General features: G+C 38.2%; 2 protein-coding genes and 1 long non-coding RNA gene across 3 annotated transcripts; all 3 read right to left on the bottom strand.

Annotated features, from left to right (window-relative positions):
* Positions 1–2,877: 2,877 nt before the first annotated feature.
* Positions 2,878–3,454, bottom strand: LOC115367855 (uncharacterized). The gene is made up of 3 exons (XR_003928968.1): positions 3,380–3,454; positions 3,171–3,215; positions 2,878–3,067 (listed from the first exon to the last, which is right to left on the bottom strand). It is a non-coding gene; the product is annotated as an uncharacterized LOC115367855 (long non-coding RNA).
* Positions 3,455–5,637: 2,183 nt separating this feature from the next.
* On the bottom strand, positions 5,638–6,437 carry LOC115366468 (E3 ubiquitin-protein ligase TRIM33-like). The gene is made up of 4 exons (XM_030061937.1): positions 6,389–6,437; positions 6,190–6,255; positions 6,045–6,083; positions 5,638–5,888 (listed from the first exon to the last, which is right to left on the bottom strand). The coding sequence occupies exons 2-4, from the start codon at positions 6,253–6,255 to the stop codon at positions 5,718–5,720; spliced, it is 276 nt and encodes a 91-aa protein (XP_029917797.1). The 5' UTR covers positions 6,389–6,437; the 3' UTR covers positions 5,638–5,717.
* Positions 6,438–8,376: 1,939 nt separating this feature from the next.
* On the bottom strand, positions 8,377–13,489 carry LOC115364099 (Fc receptor-like protein 5). The gene is made up of 8 exons (XM_030058527.1): positions 13,437–13,489; positions 13,282–13,317; positions 12,844–13,158; positions 12,174–12,503; positions 11,425–11,703; positions 9,600–9,848; positions 8,766–8,872; positions 8,377–8,679 (listed from the first exon to the last, which is right to left on the bottom strand). The coding sequence occupies exons 1-7, from the start codon at positions 13,465–13,467 to the stop codon at positions 8,784–8,786; spliced, it is 1,329 nt and encodes a 442-aa protein (XP_029914387.1). The 5' UTR covers positions 13,468–13,489; the 3' UTR covers positions 8,377–8,679; positions 8,766–8,783.
* Positions 13,490–19,731: the final 6,242 nt, after the last annotated feature.

Below are 19,731 nucleotides of genomic sequence, written 5' to 3'. Positions count from 1 at the left end.
ATAGCTCCTGAACCATACATCACACAGAGACAACTGACCCCATTTTCTTTTTGTCTTGACATGAGGAATTGAGAAAGATGGTATTAGCTCTTCGTTCAACAAGGACACTAATGTACCACTACTTACTCAGTGACTTCACTACTTGCTGCCTGCTATGAAGCATAAAAATTAATAGTGACAATGGCTCCAGTGATTACCTTGTCAGTGCTGAAGTTGGCTAAATTTAACAAATGAATCAAATTTCTTTTCTGGCTACTTGCATTTGTACAATGTTTAAGTTCATCAACTGGATATTATTATAATGGACAAATGGACCCTTTTCATAGAGTTTTCATAAACCTTTTTCACAAGTAACATTTTGACATGAAATAGCAGGGTAAACACCGGTGTCATTAATGGCATTAATTATGGTTCTGTTCCATTTAAATGTACCAGAGCCTTTCTAATGATTCAGCAGGCACAATACCAGGAGTCCAGGACCCTGGCTCTGTTAAACCTAAATGGAGCTGAACCTTAATTAAAGTCATTAGTAACACATGTGTTTACCCTGCTATTCATGTCAAAATGGCTGCTGTGATAAAGGTATGCTGGAGGATGCTATTGGCCTGATGACTCCTCTAGCTACAGTAGCACCTGATATGGGCTTCTCCCTCATTGTTTTCACCACATTCTTATGTAATGGCAAGTTGTCTCTAGCTTTATGCACAGCATTAGAATAATACTTGCCATAAAATTTGCATAGTTTCATTATGTAGGTGCACAGGCTTGTTTCAAATAGTTCAGTGTGCGGTTGTGGCGAGAGGTACAGAGAGAGGGCGTTTCAGATTTTTAGCTCAAGAGTTGCAACACTTTCAGGTGAGCTATTTACGGTCATGAATGATGTGATTTTTTTTTTTTTTATTATTATTATTATTTCTCAGTGTCACAATGCAGTCACAGGGAGCTGAGTTGAGTGACTGAGCTCCTGTGTGTTAATATAAGTATAACAAGACCAAGACCAAGTGACAGTAAAGTAATTCACACTGAACTACAAATGAAGCAAGTGTAAAAAAAAAAAAAAAAAAAAAAAAAACGAATGAAAAAAAATTATAGAAAAAATTGTTACAACACTTTTGTCTACAGCTTTGTTTTTGTTTTTTTTGTTTTTTTTTTTAGAAATCCTATTTTTATTTATTTATTATTTATTTATTTATATTATATTATTTATATATATATATTATATTATTTATTCTGACCAGTGACCACAGATAACAGCTAACAGGTGACATCATATGACATATTTGTTAAAGAACTGTCTTAAAATGTCTTATTTGATAGTGGCCAGTGCCTATTTGTCTAAGGCAGCACTGTTCTGGGTTCAAGGACAAACAGTGATGCTGGCATTAATTAGCCTGATTAATGCATTCATTTCCCATAAATGCATTTTTAATTCATTCATTTTTGTCAAAACAACTTAACATGGTATTGAAATTAACTCATTAATAGTATAATGTTTCCCTCAAATGCTAATCAGATCATCTACTCTAGTCGGAGAACCAGTTAGGTTTGTTAGATTTGTTGTTGAATTATTGCATTCACAAGAATGTGTCGTATATATATGTCATATATGTCTGTATGTATCTCAAATATATACACGCCAACAGAATAAAATTTTGCATGCAATACAGTCAGGTGGTGGGACATGACGTTAATTTTTATATCTTAAAATACAGAAATACTTCCTTTGCAAGTAGGCTGATAGAACTGATTAGGGATTTGGTTACTGTTGTTTTATTTCATAAAATTTGCTAGATACCATTTATTGACAGAACAGTCCTTAACACCGGCAATACAAGAACAAGCCCAAACAAGGGAAAGAAAGATACATTCATAAGCAGTCATTCATTCATTCATTCATTCATTCATGCCTTCACTAGCTGTTTGGTAATGACACATCAACACAGTGTTGTTTGATGTAAGAATGTCAAATAAAAGCAAAGAAGTGTTGATTTGCTCAGAGCAGACAGTGCAGTTTAGTGCAGTGCAGTGAAGGGGAACAGCAGTCGAAGGGCTGAGTCATGGTTAACTGCACACTTCAGCAGACTTCACTGATGAACCAGGACCTGGGTATTACAGGCTCAACACTGATCCTTCTCTTAAGCCATGTTCTTCCAGGTATAGCGGTGTGTGAGCCCACTCAGCGGATATTATGCTGGGGTGTCATCAGCGTCCTGCCGCAGCTGTCTGCACCACCTTCTCCACACCAGACTTCAATGAACTCATAATTATGCCATGACTCAGTGCCCACTTTCATGTCTTGAATCAAGATATCAGTGTAATCATAGTGACAATATGGCATCATATGATATCAGATAAATAAAATACATTATTTTAAGTAAAACAGAACAAAGAGAAAAATGATACTAATATGAAATCAGTTACCAGTTACATTCATGAGAATAGTTCCTAATCCAGTTTGATAACATAACATACAGACAATTACTTTTAAAAGTGAATTCAGATCATTTCAGCATGGTAACTTGCAAAAAAGGGAGAAATAGATAATTTTTCAACTAACACAGATAGATAGATAGATAGATAGATAGATAGATAGATAGATAGATAGATAGATACTTACACTTACACTTATCATTAACCCTATCCCTTATCACATACATTATCACAGAGAAAAACGCAAAGGCCACATACAGGAAAATATAAGCCTACATTCTTATGCACATCTTCATTGAATGTCCACTCTTTTGTAAGAGAATTGATCGATATGACTTCAGCTGTTGTGTATGTGTCTGCTGCTCTGCATTAAGATCAATACTGTTCACCTATTATCTCCTCGTGGGACGGTGGGCCTTGGGCCAGGGGCTGGAGTCGGGGGAGGAGCGGGTCCAGGAGTGGGTCCAGGAGCGGGTCCAGGAGCGGGTCCAGGAGCGGGTCCAGGAGGAGGAGCAGGAGGAGGTGCTGGCTGTGGCCAGACACCAGGAAAGAGGGGCCAGAAAGGGTAAGGTGGCCGGGGAAGCAATGGTCTTGGCCAAAGCCAGGAAAATGTAGGGATTGGGCGAGGAAAGAATCTCTGCAATGATGTTAAGAAGCGAAACAACAACAACAAAAAAAGAATCACTTGCAAGGTTCACATTTTAAATTAAGGGACTTTAGGGGAAAGATTTCATTCTTACCTCCTCACTGTCTGAGTCACTGCTGTCAAAATGATGACCACAACTCTGCAAGAAAAGAAAGTTGGTTTCTGTGTTAGCTGAAACAAGATCAGAGGTGCAGATAACAAAATAAAGTTTTACACACACACACACACACACACACACACACACACATATATATATATATATATATATAGATAGATAGATAGATTTGCTTGTTCTGTACTTACAGCAACAGGGCACTTGATTAACAGTAAAAATATCATCAGAGGAATATTCATCATGTTCTTGAAACTGTAACACAAATCCTGTAATAGTTAGTGCTGCTGGTAGTATCAATGTCCTCAGAATAGGAATGGTAAATGTCTTAATAATGATGAAGATAGCAGTTTATGTACCGTACCTTGATGCTGGTCCTTCAAGGAATTTTCATTGGCTTTTGAACAGCCACGGTGTGTCAACATGGCTTGTATTCGTGCTCTCTAACTTACAAGGTGTGTTACTTCACCTGAGATGTGGCTTGTCTCGTGGCAACCTCTGCAGACAAAACCAAAATAGGCGTGAGCACAGACACATTGCTCAACTTAACAGGGGCTTTTGTAACTTAAGGATAACATCCTGTTCCTAAGCCATCCTAAGATTTCCAACATTTCATGACACATGCTGGTTATATAGCTGAATTAACCACTAAGCCCAATTAGTACAGGCAATATGTACACACACATCTGTGATCTGTAATAGACAGGCATTTGTCTACAACTGTTTCTTGAGTGATTCGACCTTGCGGGGCAAATCACAGCAAATAGAAACATCGGTAATGAAGCATATGGCTCCATCAGAAGCAGAATATTTACCCTATTATTTGCCAAAAGGTTCCCTCAGGAGGGAACATTATTGTGTTGTTTAAGTGGGCAAGTTGCAAAACAGTAACATTAATTACTTAGTGTCAATGAAAACCTTGTGTAATGCTTTTTGAATGCCGCCCTCCTGTTGCAATCATCTTGTTTTCTGTGGTTGTCCTCTGTTTACTACACTATCCACAAACTTGGTCTGGTCTTGTCTGTCTAATGCTGATATGAAAACCCCAACATAAAACAGGCCATATTTTGATTAATAGGATGCAATCAGTTCTGATAAAGCCTTCATCAGAACAGATAGAATGAGAAAATATCGAATGATGTATCACTGGAAAGATACTGATAAATCATTAAAACATCCAGGTTTTCATTTTTCATATGAACCAAGCAGTATCAGGACATTCCAACACCGACAAACACACAGACTTAACATATGAATGCATGTAACATAAGGGGGTACACATGCACATATGCTTGCCTTACCTCAAGTACAGAAACAAAAAAAGGTAAGGAATAATGTAATACATGTTTAAAAAAATGTCTTTCTGTGCACCACATGTTCCTGTTATTGTGCAAAAGTTTGTGTAAAACATTTTCTTCCTCTGTGTGTTTTCATTTTCTCCTCAGTGTGTGTTTGCCACTGCTCAAGAATTGTTGTAGGGGAAATGAATTCAATAGCTGACACATACACTGTGGTGTTTTCGGGGGGGTGATTTCCTTTTATTATGAGGCTACTGGATCATTTTTGGTAGACTACATTCTTCCTCTGTTATTCCATGAAATGTTTTTTAATGTCCCTTTACTGTTTATCCAGCACTGTGATAACAATTCATAAAATAGCAACATTTTTATTTATTTATTTATTTTTTTTCCTTAGGGTGAAATTTAGGGGACGATGCTCCACCAGAGGAGAGCTCGTTTTTAGGGGAAAGAGGTACTGACCTCAAATGTTAAGAACAATAATCCAGCAAATTTAAAAGCTTTTCACTGACTGGGTTTAGATTGAATCACTTGTGCTATATCAGTCAGTGGCAGTGGTCCTGTTCACCCCAGTTGTTTGGATTTCTCTTTACATCAGCATTATATTCAATCTAATATAAAGTATATATTCAAAACAATAGAACTTTTTGTGAATCTTTTTTTTTTTTTTTTTAACAAAACAAATGAAAAAATATAATCTTGGTATTTATCAGTTCACAGAATATGATGCTGCTCCTCCTTGTGGGACAGTCCAAGTTGAGCCTTCATACAGAGGCTCAGTTCAGGTTTAACAGAATGCTGAACACTAGAGAGTCAGCATGAGAGTCATTGTGGTTATCTCGCAGTGTATTCCATGCAGCCCAGACAGAGCCCAGTATCAAGAGACCTAAATCCACTGCAATGGTGTCATTTGCACCTTTGCAGCCCACAACATGGCTTTAAAATACTGCTATTAATAATTGTTCCCATCCCAGAGCAGTACATCAGCATCCTACAAGATACACACTACAACTAAACCCTGAATTTGCCAAAGTATTTAGCCAAGTAGCTGTCTGCACAATCACGTGGAGAAACATGGACATGGATTCCCACATACACAGCACACACAGACAGCTTTAAACCCATTTTAAACACATGGAGACCATGTGGTGTATCTCAAAGGGACTTTATTTCATTCATTGACATTAAACCATGAAGTCACCTTTTACAGTGTACAACAAGAACATGGTTATTATTTTGGTGGGGCTGCGGCCGGGGCAGGAGCTGGAGCTGGAGCAGGAGCTGGGGCCGGGGCAGGAGCTGGGGCTGGAGCAGGAGGTGTGATCAAGCCCTGAAGAACCTTGATCAAATTCAACAGGTTATTCAAGGTTGTGGTTGGTGTCGATACCTCCATGCTTCCACTCTGTAGAGGAAAAACAAGAGGATTATCATAACATGCGTAAGGAACACTTGGAGGATATCTCCAGCTGGTTAGAGCATGAAACCTGTCAGTTCATTTAAGTTATGTATTGGTATGTGACAAAATTATTCTCCTCATACATATATCTTAGATACTGACCTCACTTGAACGCTTCTCAATGACATGATCATGATGGGCCTTGAAAAGTAAGCAGACAGTTTATAAAATAAACAGTATAGCTGATATTAAGACAACAATGGCCTTGCTGTAAATTCTGGTGAAGCAGAAAAAGGACATGTCTTACCAGAGAGCTCGAGAGAAGCATCATAAATGCAACAAGAGCAAGGAACTTCACTCCAAAGGTCTGCATCTGAGTAAAGTATCATGAGTCAATTTGTGACATGAGAATCAAATTTAAATCAAACTCCTGCATGGACTATATCTTGACGAGCATTTATCAACAAACATTTTTGAATGTATCTCTATCTGTCATGTGGTCATACCTTTTTGAATGGTGAGGTGTAACAGCCTTCTCTGTCTTCGTAAAGAGTGTGGCGATATCGTCGATAATGCAACGCTTGTGTTCAGTACAGTTTATATAGTGTTGTTCAGCCAATCGCAGCTCTCAGTAATGGGCCGCATATCTTTTGCAACGTATCAATGGCCTTGCAAAACTGACAAACAAAAGTGTCTAAATAGCTTGTTAATCCATGTGCAGGTACAGAGAGCAATTAGAAAGTATTAAGTGTGTTTGTTGTAATAGTTGCACACGATGACTAATGTTGTGGGCAATAACACTGAAAAATAGCTGCATATTTACATAAAACCTATGTGAGATTGTATGCACAGACAATGTTATTGCTTTTTTGGGGTATTCTTTAAAATCAGTAATTTAACTTATGCTTAAGTACATTTTTACTTGATTATTGTACTTTACTACATTTTAAATGATATCTTTTACACAGAACAAATGATCAGTGACTGATTGTGGAACCTTTCATAATAAAACGCTCAGTCACCAAAGATGAGAAGAGGAATCTGCCTCTACTTTGTTGGCACTTTTATTTGTTTCCAACTTCCAATAAAAAGTGCACTATAAAAAACTGCAGGTGGTCAATGGAAGCAAGGACCATTTAGGGTCAATGGGCAAAAATGTGGAATAAGTGTGGAAAAAGGGTTAAAATATATATATACTGTATATCAGTGAGCTGGCCTGATGATGAGAACTATGTTAATTCAACCATCATATTATGTGCTTAGTTCACATTTGTTGGTTGAGTCTACAGGATCCTCACTTCAGTCAACCCTCCACAGTTTTGCAGAATGCATTTAAAAGAAAATTGTTTGAAGCGTGTTCTCTCCTCCTTTTATAACTGAATGGAAAAGGTCACAGCTAAAACCGTTACTTTTCTGAAAAAGTAACTCAGTGTCTTTTACTCCCAGTTCATTTTAAATGAGACATTTTTTATTTTAACTTAAGTAAACTTTTACAGCAGTATTTCTACTTCTACACCAGACCACCCTGAGAACACATTTCTCTTTCTACAGAGGGTATTCAGTTTGATCAAAAATAACCTATATATTTTGTGAATTTGGGCAAGAGGTAAGTATAAAGAGAAAACAGTGGTTTCAAGGTTGAACAATGTTTTGATCTCATTGTATGTCACCATGCCAGGGTTATCAATTACTTTTTGGAATTTAATTTTTTTAAAGAAAAAATAGAGTTAAAAATACATCTCTCTCTCTCTCTCTCTCTCTCTCTCTCTCTCTCTCTCTCTCTCTCCATACACACAGTGATGCATGAAGATAAGGAAAAACATGCAACTGGTTTATAATTTGACCTTTATTTTCAGTATCACACAAACTGTCATTATCCTTTATTACTTATTGTAATGAAAGTAATGAAAAGTAATTTTAGCCTTTCTGATATCAAACACTGTTGGTAGACAAAGGAGTAAATATAAAATACACATATATAAGCATTTTATATCATATTCATCCAAGAACAGCAGATATGTAATTGCAGGAAATGAGTGGTACACTACCAACAGTGTCACACTGCAAAAACGCAAAATCTTACCAAGATTATTTGTCTTATTTCAAGTGAAAAATGTCTTATTCCTAGTCAAAATATCTCATTACACTTAAAATAAGACATGATCACCTCAGAAGTAACTTGTTTTTAGACAATTTTCTCTTGTTTCAAGTGAAAATTTGCTTGAAACAAGTGAAAATTTGCTTGTTTCATTGGCAAAATTTGTTTCTTGTTTCTAGCTAATTTTCACTTATTTCAAGTGAATTTTCACTTTTTCCACTGGCAAATTTTGCCAATGAAACAAGCAAATTTTCACTTGTTTCAAGTGAGTTTTCACTTTTCAAACAAGTGAAAATTGTCTAAAAACAATTTGCTTCTGAGGTGATCATGTCTTATTTTAAGTGTAATGAGATATTTTGACTAGTAATAAGACGTTTTTAACTTGAAATAAGACAAATAATCTTGGTAAGATTTTGCGTTTTTGCAGTGCAGTATTTTACACCCAGACTGATAAAAGCTTTGCTTTACTATTTTATGGCAATATAAATGTTTTTGCATATTATTACAATCACTACCCTAAAAATGCAGTTGCACAGGCCTAGCTTGAAATATACTCCAGATGCTAAAAGATAAAAACTATTAATCAAGTTCAAGCATATGAAATTCTGCTGCATGACAAGTGTGAAACCTCAGATACTGCTGGATTCTGGTTCCTTGGTGGATCATTGCCCTGTCTTTTCTCTCATCTTCTCCAGGCCGCTGCATACCAAAAGAAAAGCACAGATATTGTGAAATCTGGGCTCCATATATGATGGTCTGATTAGGCCAAAAAACTGAGTACTTACTCAGCACTTTGAAGTATTTCATGACAGGCTGAAGTGATACATCATTTGTAGTGCAAACAGCAGCCACGTGATGAGAGCTCGGGATAGGTGAAGAGACACAGAGGAAGCTGGGAGATTGAAGAGTAAAGTTCAGAGGAGAGAAGCAGTGAATAAACCTTGAGAAACAACACCAGATGCTTGATTCCAGCTAGACTTGTAGATAAAAGAGGAAGAAAAAATTAATTGCTTATTGCTTCTTCATTTTTTGATGCCAAATCATTAGTTGCCAGTACCATTTTAAAGCCAGGCCAGGAGTATCAGTGGGGGTTTACTTTTGTTGTTTATGACTGATTATGCTCATGGCAGGTGTGTAAGAGCAGAAAATGTGGAAACAAAACTAATCACTTTGCCCTGCCCATGATTATTTAGTAGGAGTGTTCAGATGTACCACAGTCTGAAAAGAAGCGTCTGTGTAGGAGAATGTTGTGCAAAATAATGCGCTGAGAGTCTGACATTTGTCTGAGAGTCTGAGAGTCAGACATATGTTTTGAAAGTGAAAAAATTAACTCCCGGTAATGATTGCAATGCATTTGTAATACAATATAACCATTATGGTTTGTATATGCATGGCATGAATGTTCAGAGCAAGGTAGAGGCTTAGGATTGGGGTTGGGGTAACGACACTATGTCACTACGCAACCCATGTTTGAATAATTGCGACTGAGCACAAATTGATGTTAATTTTTAGTTTTTGCTTGGTGAAGCAACTGGGATGACGCGGTGTGATGTACTGTAAATGAGGTTTAAGCTGTGACAGATGAAGACACAAGTTTTATCTACAATAGGAGTTCTCACCTCTCACTGATAACCAGCTAGATGATGATTCTCCTAGGTCAGGGATTGTACACCAGTATCTGCCTTCATCTGATTTGGACACACTCCAGATGATCATCTCGCCTGTTTTCGCACTGCCAATGAGTTTGTCATATCTGTAGAACTCAGCTCTGTGGTTTGAGGGCAGCGTCTTATGTCTGCAGCCCAACTTCACAGACTGACCCTCAGGCACCGGTAGGATAGGGCTCTCCAGAACCACAGATCTGAAATCTAAGCACAGCACAGCACAAATAGTAATACTAATACCACCAGCAATACTGAAGTAATTTTGAAAATAATGGGAACCTCCTTCAATTAGGCTACTGGATCAGATATTATTAGTGTGCATGCTTCAGATGGTTGTGGAATCCCTATTTAAAAAACAAGAGATTTCAGACATATTGGATGGTTCACCACCATCAACCTGAGGGATGCATATTTATATGTCAAGGTGTTGCAGAAACACAGGAAATCATCAAATCCTACTACCATTTGGCTACTCTCTGGCCCCATGCACTTTCAGCAAGTGTGTGGATGCAAGGCCTCAGCCCCCTACGCCATCAGGGCATGAGAGTCTTCTGTTACATAGATGACTACATTGTCATGGCCAGGTCCAACAAAAGGGCTATATTCTATATGGCCTAGTTGATTTTGTTTAGCCCCAAAACAAATACAAACCTAAACCTAAACAACATAGGCTCTACAATGAACTGGAGTACCCCCCAACCCTGCCAACAGGTGGAATATTTGGGGGTGACAGATTTTGCCAAACTGAGAGCGTTTCTGTCGGAACCCAAATGGAATACTTTGCTGCTGCTTCTCTACGTTTTTGCAATTTGTAACAGGTTTCACAGCATTTGACTACCAACACTTAAGTGGAATGATCAGCTCTGCTAGAGTTAGTGATAACTGCTAGAGTTAAAATTCATTCTGGCTTTTTGTGACAAATAAGCTGGTTTCAGTTTGCAAATTTGCAAATTAGGCTACTGTACCAGACAGTGATAGTAATACGTTTCCACTAACCCATCTAAACACACATGAACTGAGAAACTACACACACATTTCCATACATGCTCCTGTGAATGCAACAGCTTAGAATCCACCTAGTAAACAAATGGCTTGTACACCCTAGTAACCATTTAGTACACTATAGCCACCTTCTACACCCTGGTAACCAAACACCCCAGCATAAAGTTTGTCCCTCTACAACTACCAAAATTACTACTGCTGCTCTTTGTATGCATGAGCCATTTCAAGTTGGTTAAAAAGTTCAGGTGCTACTGCAATACACATAGTGAAAATTGTACAGCAGTTTTAAATATAAACAAACTTAAAGTCTTTCAGCTACTTGAACTAGTCCTTTAATTGCTACGATAACTACCTCAACTAGTTCAAACACGTACTATTGTTTCTACTTGTATTGCTGCTACAGCTGCTGCTACTTCAGTCACTAATGCTACAACAATACTGCTGATATCACACTGCTACCATTACTCCTGCAGCCGCTCCTCTAGCAAGTACTGCTACTGGTACATCCACTACTAATTCTGTTGGTTGAAATACTACTTCTACATCCCGCACTAATACTACTACTTCACATATATAGAACTGTTGCCTTGTGAATTTATAACTACAAGGCGTTTGGCTGACAAATTGTTTCAAATAGTTAAATTCTAAAGACATTTAAATCCTAATGAATTCAGCAATTTACCATTTCAAAATGAAGCAAGTATACAACTTTTCTTCCGAATTTTTAAAAATCTTTTTTTAGTTATTTAGTGAATATTTTGTCAGAGACTGTAATTACAATGCTCTGTGATGTTGGCAGCATCGCTGTACTCTCCTGAGTCGGACTGACACCAGTATACTGGTTCTTCAGACGTGTTGGTGTTGTTGATGTAGCAAGAGGATCCGGTCATCGTTCCCCACTCAGTGCCACACTCTGACTGGCCTTTGTCATATATGAATCTCTTCACTTTCCATCCAGTGGAGTTCCCATGCGCCTCGCAGCTCACTGAGTACGCCTCATCAGCAAAGTGCTGCACTCTGTTTGGACTGACTCTCAAAGTGGCTCGTGGCGATGAAGCTGAGGGTGGGAGTAGAAGATGGATTAGTGTGTGTATGTGTTTGTGTGTGTGTGTGTGTGTGTGTGTGTGTGTTAATATAAAATAGAGATAGTCTAAAAGGTTAGATATTCCTCCTACAAAAATATCTAGACCCACCTCCAGGGAGAAAATCCTCTCTACAAGTAAAATGAATAGTTGTCTATGGGACTTTCCCCCCAAATTTAACTTTGCAAGAAATCATATAGTTTTCCTTGGAGAAAGTTAGCATTAAAGTTGACATCATAATGGAAATGTTTGACAGTTATTTTGGATTTTTGCTCCACTGAGCAACTTGAACTCTGCTCCACTGAGCACTGCCCCTGGTGCCCAAAAGACTGTCGACACTATTTTTTCATCTCACTGCAGTCAGTGGCCGTGGTTCAGCTGTGTGTCTCTATGGAATATGCTTTGATATAAGTGTGTGTTAGGAACAGTTTTTAGACTAACTCACCTGACACCCACAGAAGTTCCGGTGCCGTGCTGTACTCTGTGAAAAATTCTGGATTTCCTCTCCCAGCTCTACAGGCATACACGTCTATGTGTTTGAGACTGACATTGCTGAAAGACAGGGGGCCATGAGTCCCATGCTGGACATCTGGGAGCATCTCCATAGAGAACCTCTTTGTCCAAGGTGAAGGCAACCCATCTTTATAGGGAATGGTCCTGTACCAGTAGTACGTCCAATCTTCTGATGAGCCTTGAATTTCACAGCTCAGCATGGCTGAGTCTCCAACCCTCAGCCACGGTGAAGGAGACACCTTCACTTCAGGGGCAGATATTGCTAATGTGGTTAAGAAAGTGTAATTTTAGTAATTGTAAATCCATGTGCAATGAATAAGTCTACAACTTTAACACGTCCATTCACACAGTTAAAGATTTGAGACATGCACTCAAAAAAATGGAGAGGGAATAGCAAAACATTAGGAAGCCAAGAGGGTTTATTGTGGGAGGCACAGGGGGAGCAGGGCCATGCAAGGGGAGCAAGGCCAGGGACAGCCAGAGGCTGGGATGGCAGGGTAGAGTCAGGCCACTAACCTAAACATGAGGGGAGACACAGCCATACCATTAAACACAGACACAAGCCACTCACACAGACAATAACAAAGCAATGATAAACTCACCATGAATAGTTAGTTCAATTGCATCACTCACTTGAGACTGCTTCCTGTCACTTTTCCGTACAGCCATACAGCTGAAATTTCCTGTCTTTTTACGTGACACAAGAAAATCAGCATAAATCTTTTTACTGTAAGGGGTGGCTATGTACTCGGTCTCATTAGAGGAGAAAACTGGGTTGTGAAGATCTCCATCTTGAAACCATTTGTACTCCCAGTCTGACTTTTTTCCATTCCGTATGTCACATCTGAGTGTTATAGGTTCCCCTTTGTATATCTTAGAATAATTATGGTGCAGGGTCAGAACAGGTTTGGGGATCTCTGTGTGAAAAATAAATAAATAAATAAATAAATAAATAAATAACATGAGCAAAAGTTAGCTTTACACTGACATTTTTACACAGGAAAAGGGAATGAACACCACCAGACTCGTTCAGTGCTTACCTTGGGTTTGTCTGGGTGGGACCAAAACACTCAGAACTAAAGCACAGAAAGGGCAAGAAGAAATACAACACAGAGAATTAATTTTTTAAACTATGCTTTGAATAAAAAGTCAGAAAACATATGTTTGAATGTGTGGTTTGGTGTCGGATACTGACTGATTATTGTAGATAATACAGCTTGTTCCATTCTGTTCAACTCAGTAGCAGTCGTTCAGAGGTTCATGGAAAGAAAGAGCTCTCACTCTGTAGGAATTTCAGGACTTCAAGTGAACAGACAGAGCAGGCAAACTGGGACTCAGCATTTGATGCTGATTGGCCCATAGCATAGTCACAAAACAATTTGCACACACCCCTAACACAGTTACTCAACAGTACATGCTTTTGCACGATAATGTCTACCGCCTGGTCCTCTTCACTATAGACACTCTTTGTAATCTAACACACTCCTTCCTCTTGTACGCAAGGATAAAAGTTATGGCTACTTCCTGTTTCCTGTTGAAACCGAAGCTTTGCTGCTTTGTCTTATAAACACAAGGCTGCAGCACTGTCATAGCAAATGCATTTACTTGCAATTACAGATTATGATAGACATGTCTGCTTTGAAATGGGAAATGGTGTAAAACAGTAAATATATCTGTAACTGCAAGAGGCACAGTGAGACAGAGAGCAAAAGAGAGACAGAGAGACCCCTACTATGCTCATCAGTGCTGAATGAAATTAGCAATAAATAAAAAAAAAGACATGGCTAAAATACATGGCTATTCTCATTTATTATTATCACTATTATTATTATTACTATTATTATTATTAATAATAATAATAATAATAATAATAATAATGATAATTTTTCCTGGTTTATGTGTTTAATTTCAGTTACTGGGGTCAATTTATTGAACAAGAAACGTGCTTTTAAAAATATAAAATGTATCCTGAGGACAGATTCTCCCATGGGTAACAGTTGCAGCTACCCCCTGTCTCCTGTTTAAATTATTTTGCTGCTTCATCTTGTAAACACAAGGCTGCAGCACTGTCGTAGCAAATGCATTTGTTTTCCATTACACACAGAACATTACACACACAGAAGAGTAATTAGTGTCGACCACCTTCTCATTCAGCAAGTCACCAGAGCTTCAATAGACAAAATAAGCACATGGTTCAATGAGTAAGGAAACACAAAGATGGTCAGGATATCATGTAGTAGGCATTATACAGTGACAACTTTTTTTTTTTCTCATGTCAACGTATTGGATAAATACTGATCTAATATGCCTCTTTTTTTTATTTATTTTTTTTATATTTATCCACTATCCACTCTCTTTTGCCAGTAATTGGTGATCAATTTTACATCATTAGAGATTTCCAGTCATAACTGTATGTATAAGGGAGACTAGGTTTGGTCTCATCCGCATTTCAATCTAGAATATCGCCATTATTATAGGTGTCAGAAACAAGGCAGCAAAGAATTTCCACTATTTTATGTGTTTTAAGTTTGTTGTACACACGCATGTAAAGTACCATCAGTAATATACCATACCATTGATAATGATGCCCCCTTATTTCATTTGGTTATCTTCACTTTGTCTATAAAGTCACTTTGTCAGTCTTTATTTTTCACACTTTTTTGAGTTTATGATTTTTATTTTATTTATTTATTTATTTTGTCATGAAGGAGGTTTTATATTGCCTTTGAATTACTTCAAACTAATCCTGAATAACATTGCAAGTTAATTGTCCTGTACTAATGCAGCCTGTATGATATCCAACATCTTCCTATTTAGCAGTCACTGGTGTGCAGAATCTTTTGTGTTATACAGTATCTAGTGAAACTCTAACATTACAGTTTTTTTCATTCGCTTTTTCCAGTATAATGAAACTGGGATCCACTTTGTCGTCATCTTCACCTCCAAACCACAGCAGAAGTTTTCTTTTGCAAATGTGTTCATACCTTTTCATTGGATTCACACATTTTTCAGGCTCTTTTGCACAACACTTCTCACATGTGTCATTTACATGGCCCTGACTCCATTGACTTCACTGTGGTAGTCGAAAGCAAAACATCTGCTCACAGCTGATAGAAATGAGCTGCATCACTGTGAAATCACTAGTGCACCTGCATCACTACCCGTTCCACAAATCACCATTCACCAATCAATCAGTATGCACCTACAAAAAAGGGGCCTATAAATTGTATTCTGTATTTTTTTTTCTCAACTCCTTTGAGTTTTTCTGTGTAATACTGTATGTGACTTACCATATTTCAGTTTTTCCCATCAATACAGCATAATTTCACTTCAAAGTCTTTCTGAGTTTGGATGCAATTCTTTACTGTAAGTTCACATTTGAATGTGTAGCTCACAGGAGAACCTGGTTCAAACTGATAGCTGTATTTTGTATTTTGCTGTCAGCTGTGTTACAGTACAGTAAAGCTGATAGAAGAAATCTACTCATTTGGGCAGAAGTTGAGTTGTTTGAGGGAAATATTGGCTTTTGCTACTTGCTTTACAATATGTAACTATGTAAATTGTCAAAAATATGACTGCAGTACACACAGGAAAAAAGTAAGGTTGAACCTGCTCAGACTAAAAAAGGTGTGTTGCATTTTGGTGTTGAGTATGAAGTGAATGAGTGGCTGGATTATGTCGCTTGACTACGAGTTGTATTGGGCGGTGACAAAATGTGCTTTTGCTGCATGTTTGAAATGTTTTGTCATGGTAAGAGCCTTTTGCAAACAAAATGTGTTATTTTGGGAAGTGCACCTCTCATTAGGCCTATGGATTAACTGTTTTGATACCAGCATTTCTGAGTTGACAAAGGAGGTAAAGCGATTGAAAAAAACTGTAAGGCAGCAATAAATACACTCTGTCTGTGGAAAAGACTGTATCAAAATAAAATATCCATTTACATTAAATGGAGGTTTATTTATTGCAGCCAGAGCTTTCAGCATTTGAAAACTTCTAATGTGTTTTTCTTTACATTAAGGCTGTATTACCTTGGTAATTTGCTCACTGGGTCAGCACCTATTGCACATCTCTCTGGCCTGTCTGGGCTCTTGCTATGGAGGATTGCTGTAGGACTGATAGGGAGTGTTATCGTGTTGTAAACTTGAGGGTATGGAAAGTCCTGTGAAACTGTAAACAGTGATACTGGTTAAATAGACTTGAAGCTCTAACTTGTTGACTCCCCCTTTAAGCAGCATTTATTAGTATTTGTATATCTACTCTGTGAACTTGGATCTCCAGAAATTTGTTTTGAGTATTGGTTATTCAAAGTAGCACCACAAACACAGTTGCACAAGCATACCTGCAGCTAACATACATCAAATGTGTAGCTTGTTCGGAAGTTAATTGCATGACAGTAAATGCAGTTAACAGACTGTCTAGGTCCACTATGGTCGGTGTCTTTTGTTTTGCTTTTTTTTTTTTTTATCCTTACAAATGACTCTGAAAATGTTGCAGCTCAGTTTGTGTTAGACACTCAAATTTACATTGAGAGAAGCATAATGTCAGTAACCTACAGTAGTTTACTCTGTACTGATTACAGACTCATTACAGACCTAATGAGGTGAATTTAAGACAATTTAGCTGTGATGCAACAACCATAAAAATGTATAATTTGATATCTTAATATTTCTTTCTAGTTAGGAGGATCCCAAGGAAACATATTTTTCCTTCATCGAAGCTTCTGAGATGTCTGATCCGTCATCCATCCGTCAAGTCATTAAAATACATTGGGATGTGATTACAAGAATTTTCTAGAAACATCCAGCTAACGTTAGTTATAAACAAGGGAATTCAGAAAAGTGTCAGACAATGTTTGCTAGCCAAGGACGACATCAATACAGAACGCTGATGTTGTAGCTTAAATCCTACCTTAAGTTCATCGTTTAATTTCAGATGTTTTTTAAACAATTTCGCCACAGTCATGTATCGATCAACGATGCTTTGTGTTGGGTGGTTCTTTGCCTCCAAGTTATACCCCAAACACACACCTACTGGTTAATTATCCTGGTTATATCATTGTCATTTGCCAACAATGTGAAATAAAAATTTGTAATTTTTTTGTGAAAATTTTGCACTCAAAATTGAAAGGTTATGAAGCAGGAGTTTACTGTTGTTAGTTTATCGAGCCAGTGACTCAGCAGTGCCACAGCGGTTAACAAGTCAACAGCTGTGCTTTTTAATGTTGCTATGGTTACAAGTTTAGGAATTCAGATTAAACTTGAGCTGTCCATGGTTTTAACCAACCTGATCTCACAGAAATCCGTGAAATGAGCACAACCTCTTAACAACGCATTGCGTGCTCCTGGCACATAACCTGTTATAATTATGTGTGGCCACCACAGAAACAGCGTCCACTGAAAGTCAATTAGGATCCGTGTCGTATGGCCACCACGCAAACGCTGTCCACTGAAAGTCAATTTCATGTGGGTGGTAGCCTAGTTCATAGATCCCGGAAGTGCAAATTTAATCAAAATAAAATAATAAAATAAAAAATAAAAAATCGCCAGTTTTCTAGACTAGGCCTACCATATTGACCCGCATAAAAGACGACCCTGATTTTAAGATGACCCCTCTTTTTCAAGACCATTTTTGGAAAATAGGCTACTTTTTATATGGACAAAATCTTGTTTGAATAAAAAAGCCACCGGCCTGCATCAGGCGGGTCGGCCGCGGCACCGCGCCCACCCGGTCAGGTCTGCGGGATCTGACAGGTGAGCGGTCAGTGCCGCGGTCGGCCCGCCTGGTGCCATGGCCGGTAGGAGTAGTATCTAACATGGAAGGGCGCAAGCCAGTAATTTCGCCTAGGGCGGCACATAGGCAGAACCGCCACTGTATAGTTTAAAATGTCATCATTTTCATATTTTTCTAGTCCACAAAAATCACATTTTAAGCCATTTTGAAATCAATGAACGAAATTTTATTTTAATCTGAAAAACACCGGCGTTACCAAGGCAACGCGCTTCATGCTACCTGGTGACTCCCGGCTTCTCGGCTTCAAAGACGTCACGCCGTGGGTGGTGGTTCATAGATCCCGGAAGTGCAAATTTAATCGGTATTCTGAAAAAAAGGTCTGATTATTAGCCATAACGTTGTAACCACCCAAGGCAGACTCACCACGAGCTATGAGGATGTGTAACGATGGCATGTGTCCACAAGTCCCGTATAATATCAACTTTATTTTAAGAAAACACGTTTTATTTGCGATATCATATCACGGAGAAGCACTACATTACCCATAATCCTAGTGTTTATCAGCGACGTGTCTGAATTGACAGCTTTCATCAATAAAGTCAATAAAATCTAATAAAGTGCATGAAAGTTGATAATGTGCTGATATGTTACGCCATTGAACACAACCCTTTCAGTCAGCGAAACAGAGCGGGTGGACAAACCGTGGAAACACGTCAAAAATAGCACTAAAGATTTATATAGTCTATATATATATTTTTTTTTTCATAACACATCTTTATTCGTGGTATAAACATAGGCTACATGTTACGGTTATGCTTTTGCTGTTGAAAAACTACCGTATGTATGGTTTTTAAACCTAAATTCACAATGTTTATCCTAACCCGGAAGAGGGGTACCAGAACTACAATTCGTGCAGAGTTGCAACACACAGAGCTGTCCGGCGCCATAGCTTTTGTAGTTCTAACATGTTATGTCTATTATATGAAGTGGTGATCACTAATTTTGCAATCTTAATCAAAGTTTTTGGGTGTGGGAAGAACGCCTGAATGGTCAGATTTTAATTTTTTTTTTCTTAAGATAGTGAAATCATGTTTTTTCCATGTTTTGACACTAGTCGGTGGCGCCCCCTATTGGTTTGCCATCGGACATGATAGTAGAGGTCAAGAGCTTTCCAAAAATGTTGACCCCATGTCTCTACCATATTTTGTTGCTGCACTGTAAGCCTTTAAAAGTGTCTCAGGTGGCCATATTAAGTTAATGGGAAAATCTGAAATATGAAACATTGAGTATTTTATGGGGAAAAAAAAGCTTTGAAATGGTCCAAATTGAAAAGTATGACTGTGTATATGACTAACATCAATATTCTAAATAAATTTGGCCATTAAATACCCCCTTAAAGAAGTTTGACTGATTTTATCAAGCTTGGCCCTAAAAGAGGTCTGCAGATGTATACCTGAGACAGCCTTGGCTTGGAGCAAGATGAAAATCAAACTTTGTCACAGAACAACAATGAAGACATCGTTTGAAAGGTCTTGACCTATGGAGTAACATATCTCAGTGTGAGACCAGTGGGCAGTTCCTGCTCCCCACAAGTGCCCTTTGAACCTTGCACCTGAGACACTTTTAAAGGCTTACAGTGCAGCAACAAAATATGGTAGAGACATGGGGTCAACATTTTTGGAAAGCTCTTGACCTCTACTATCATGTCCGATGGCAAACCAATAGGGGGCGCCACCGACTAGTGTCAAAACATGGAAAAA

Source organism: Myripristis murdjan, chromosome 1 (assembly GCF_902150065.1).
Source record: "Myripristis murdjan chromosome 1, fMyrMur1.1, whole genome shotgun sequence".
In the NCBI taxonomy this organism is placed as follows: domain Eukaryota; kingdom Metazoa; phylum Chordata; class Actinopteri; order Holocentriformes; family Holocentridae; genus Myripristis; species Myripristis murdjan.
Note: the sequence above shows the minus strand (reverse complement) of the source record. Positions and strands in the feature narration are given on the sequence as shown.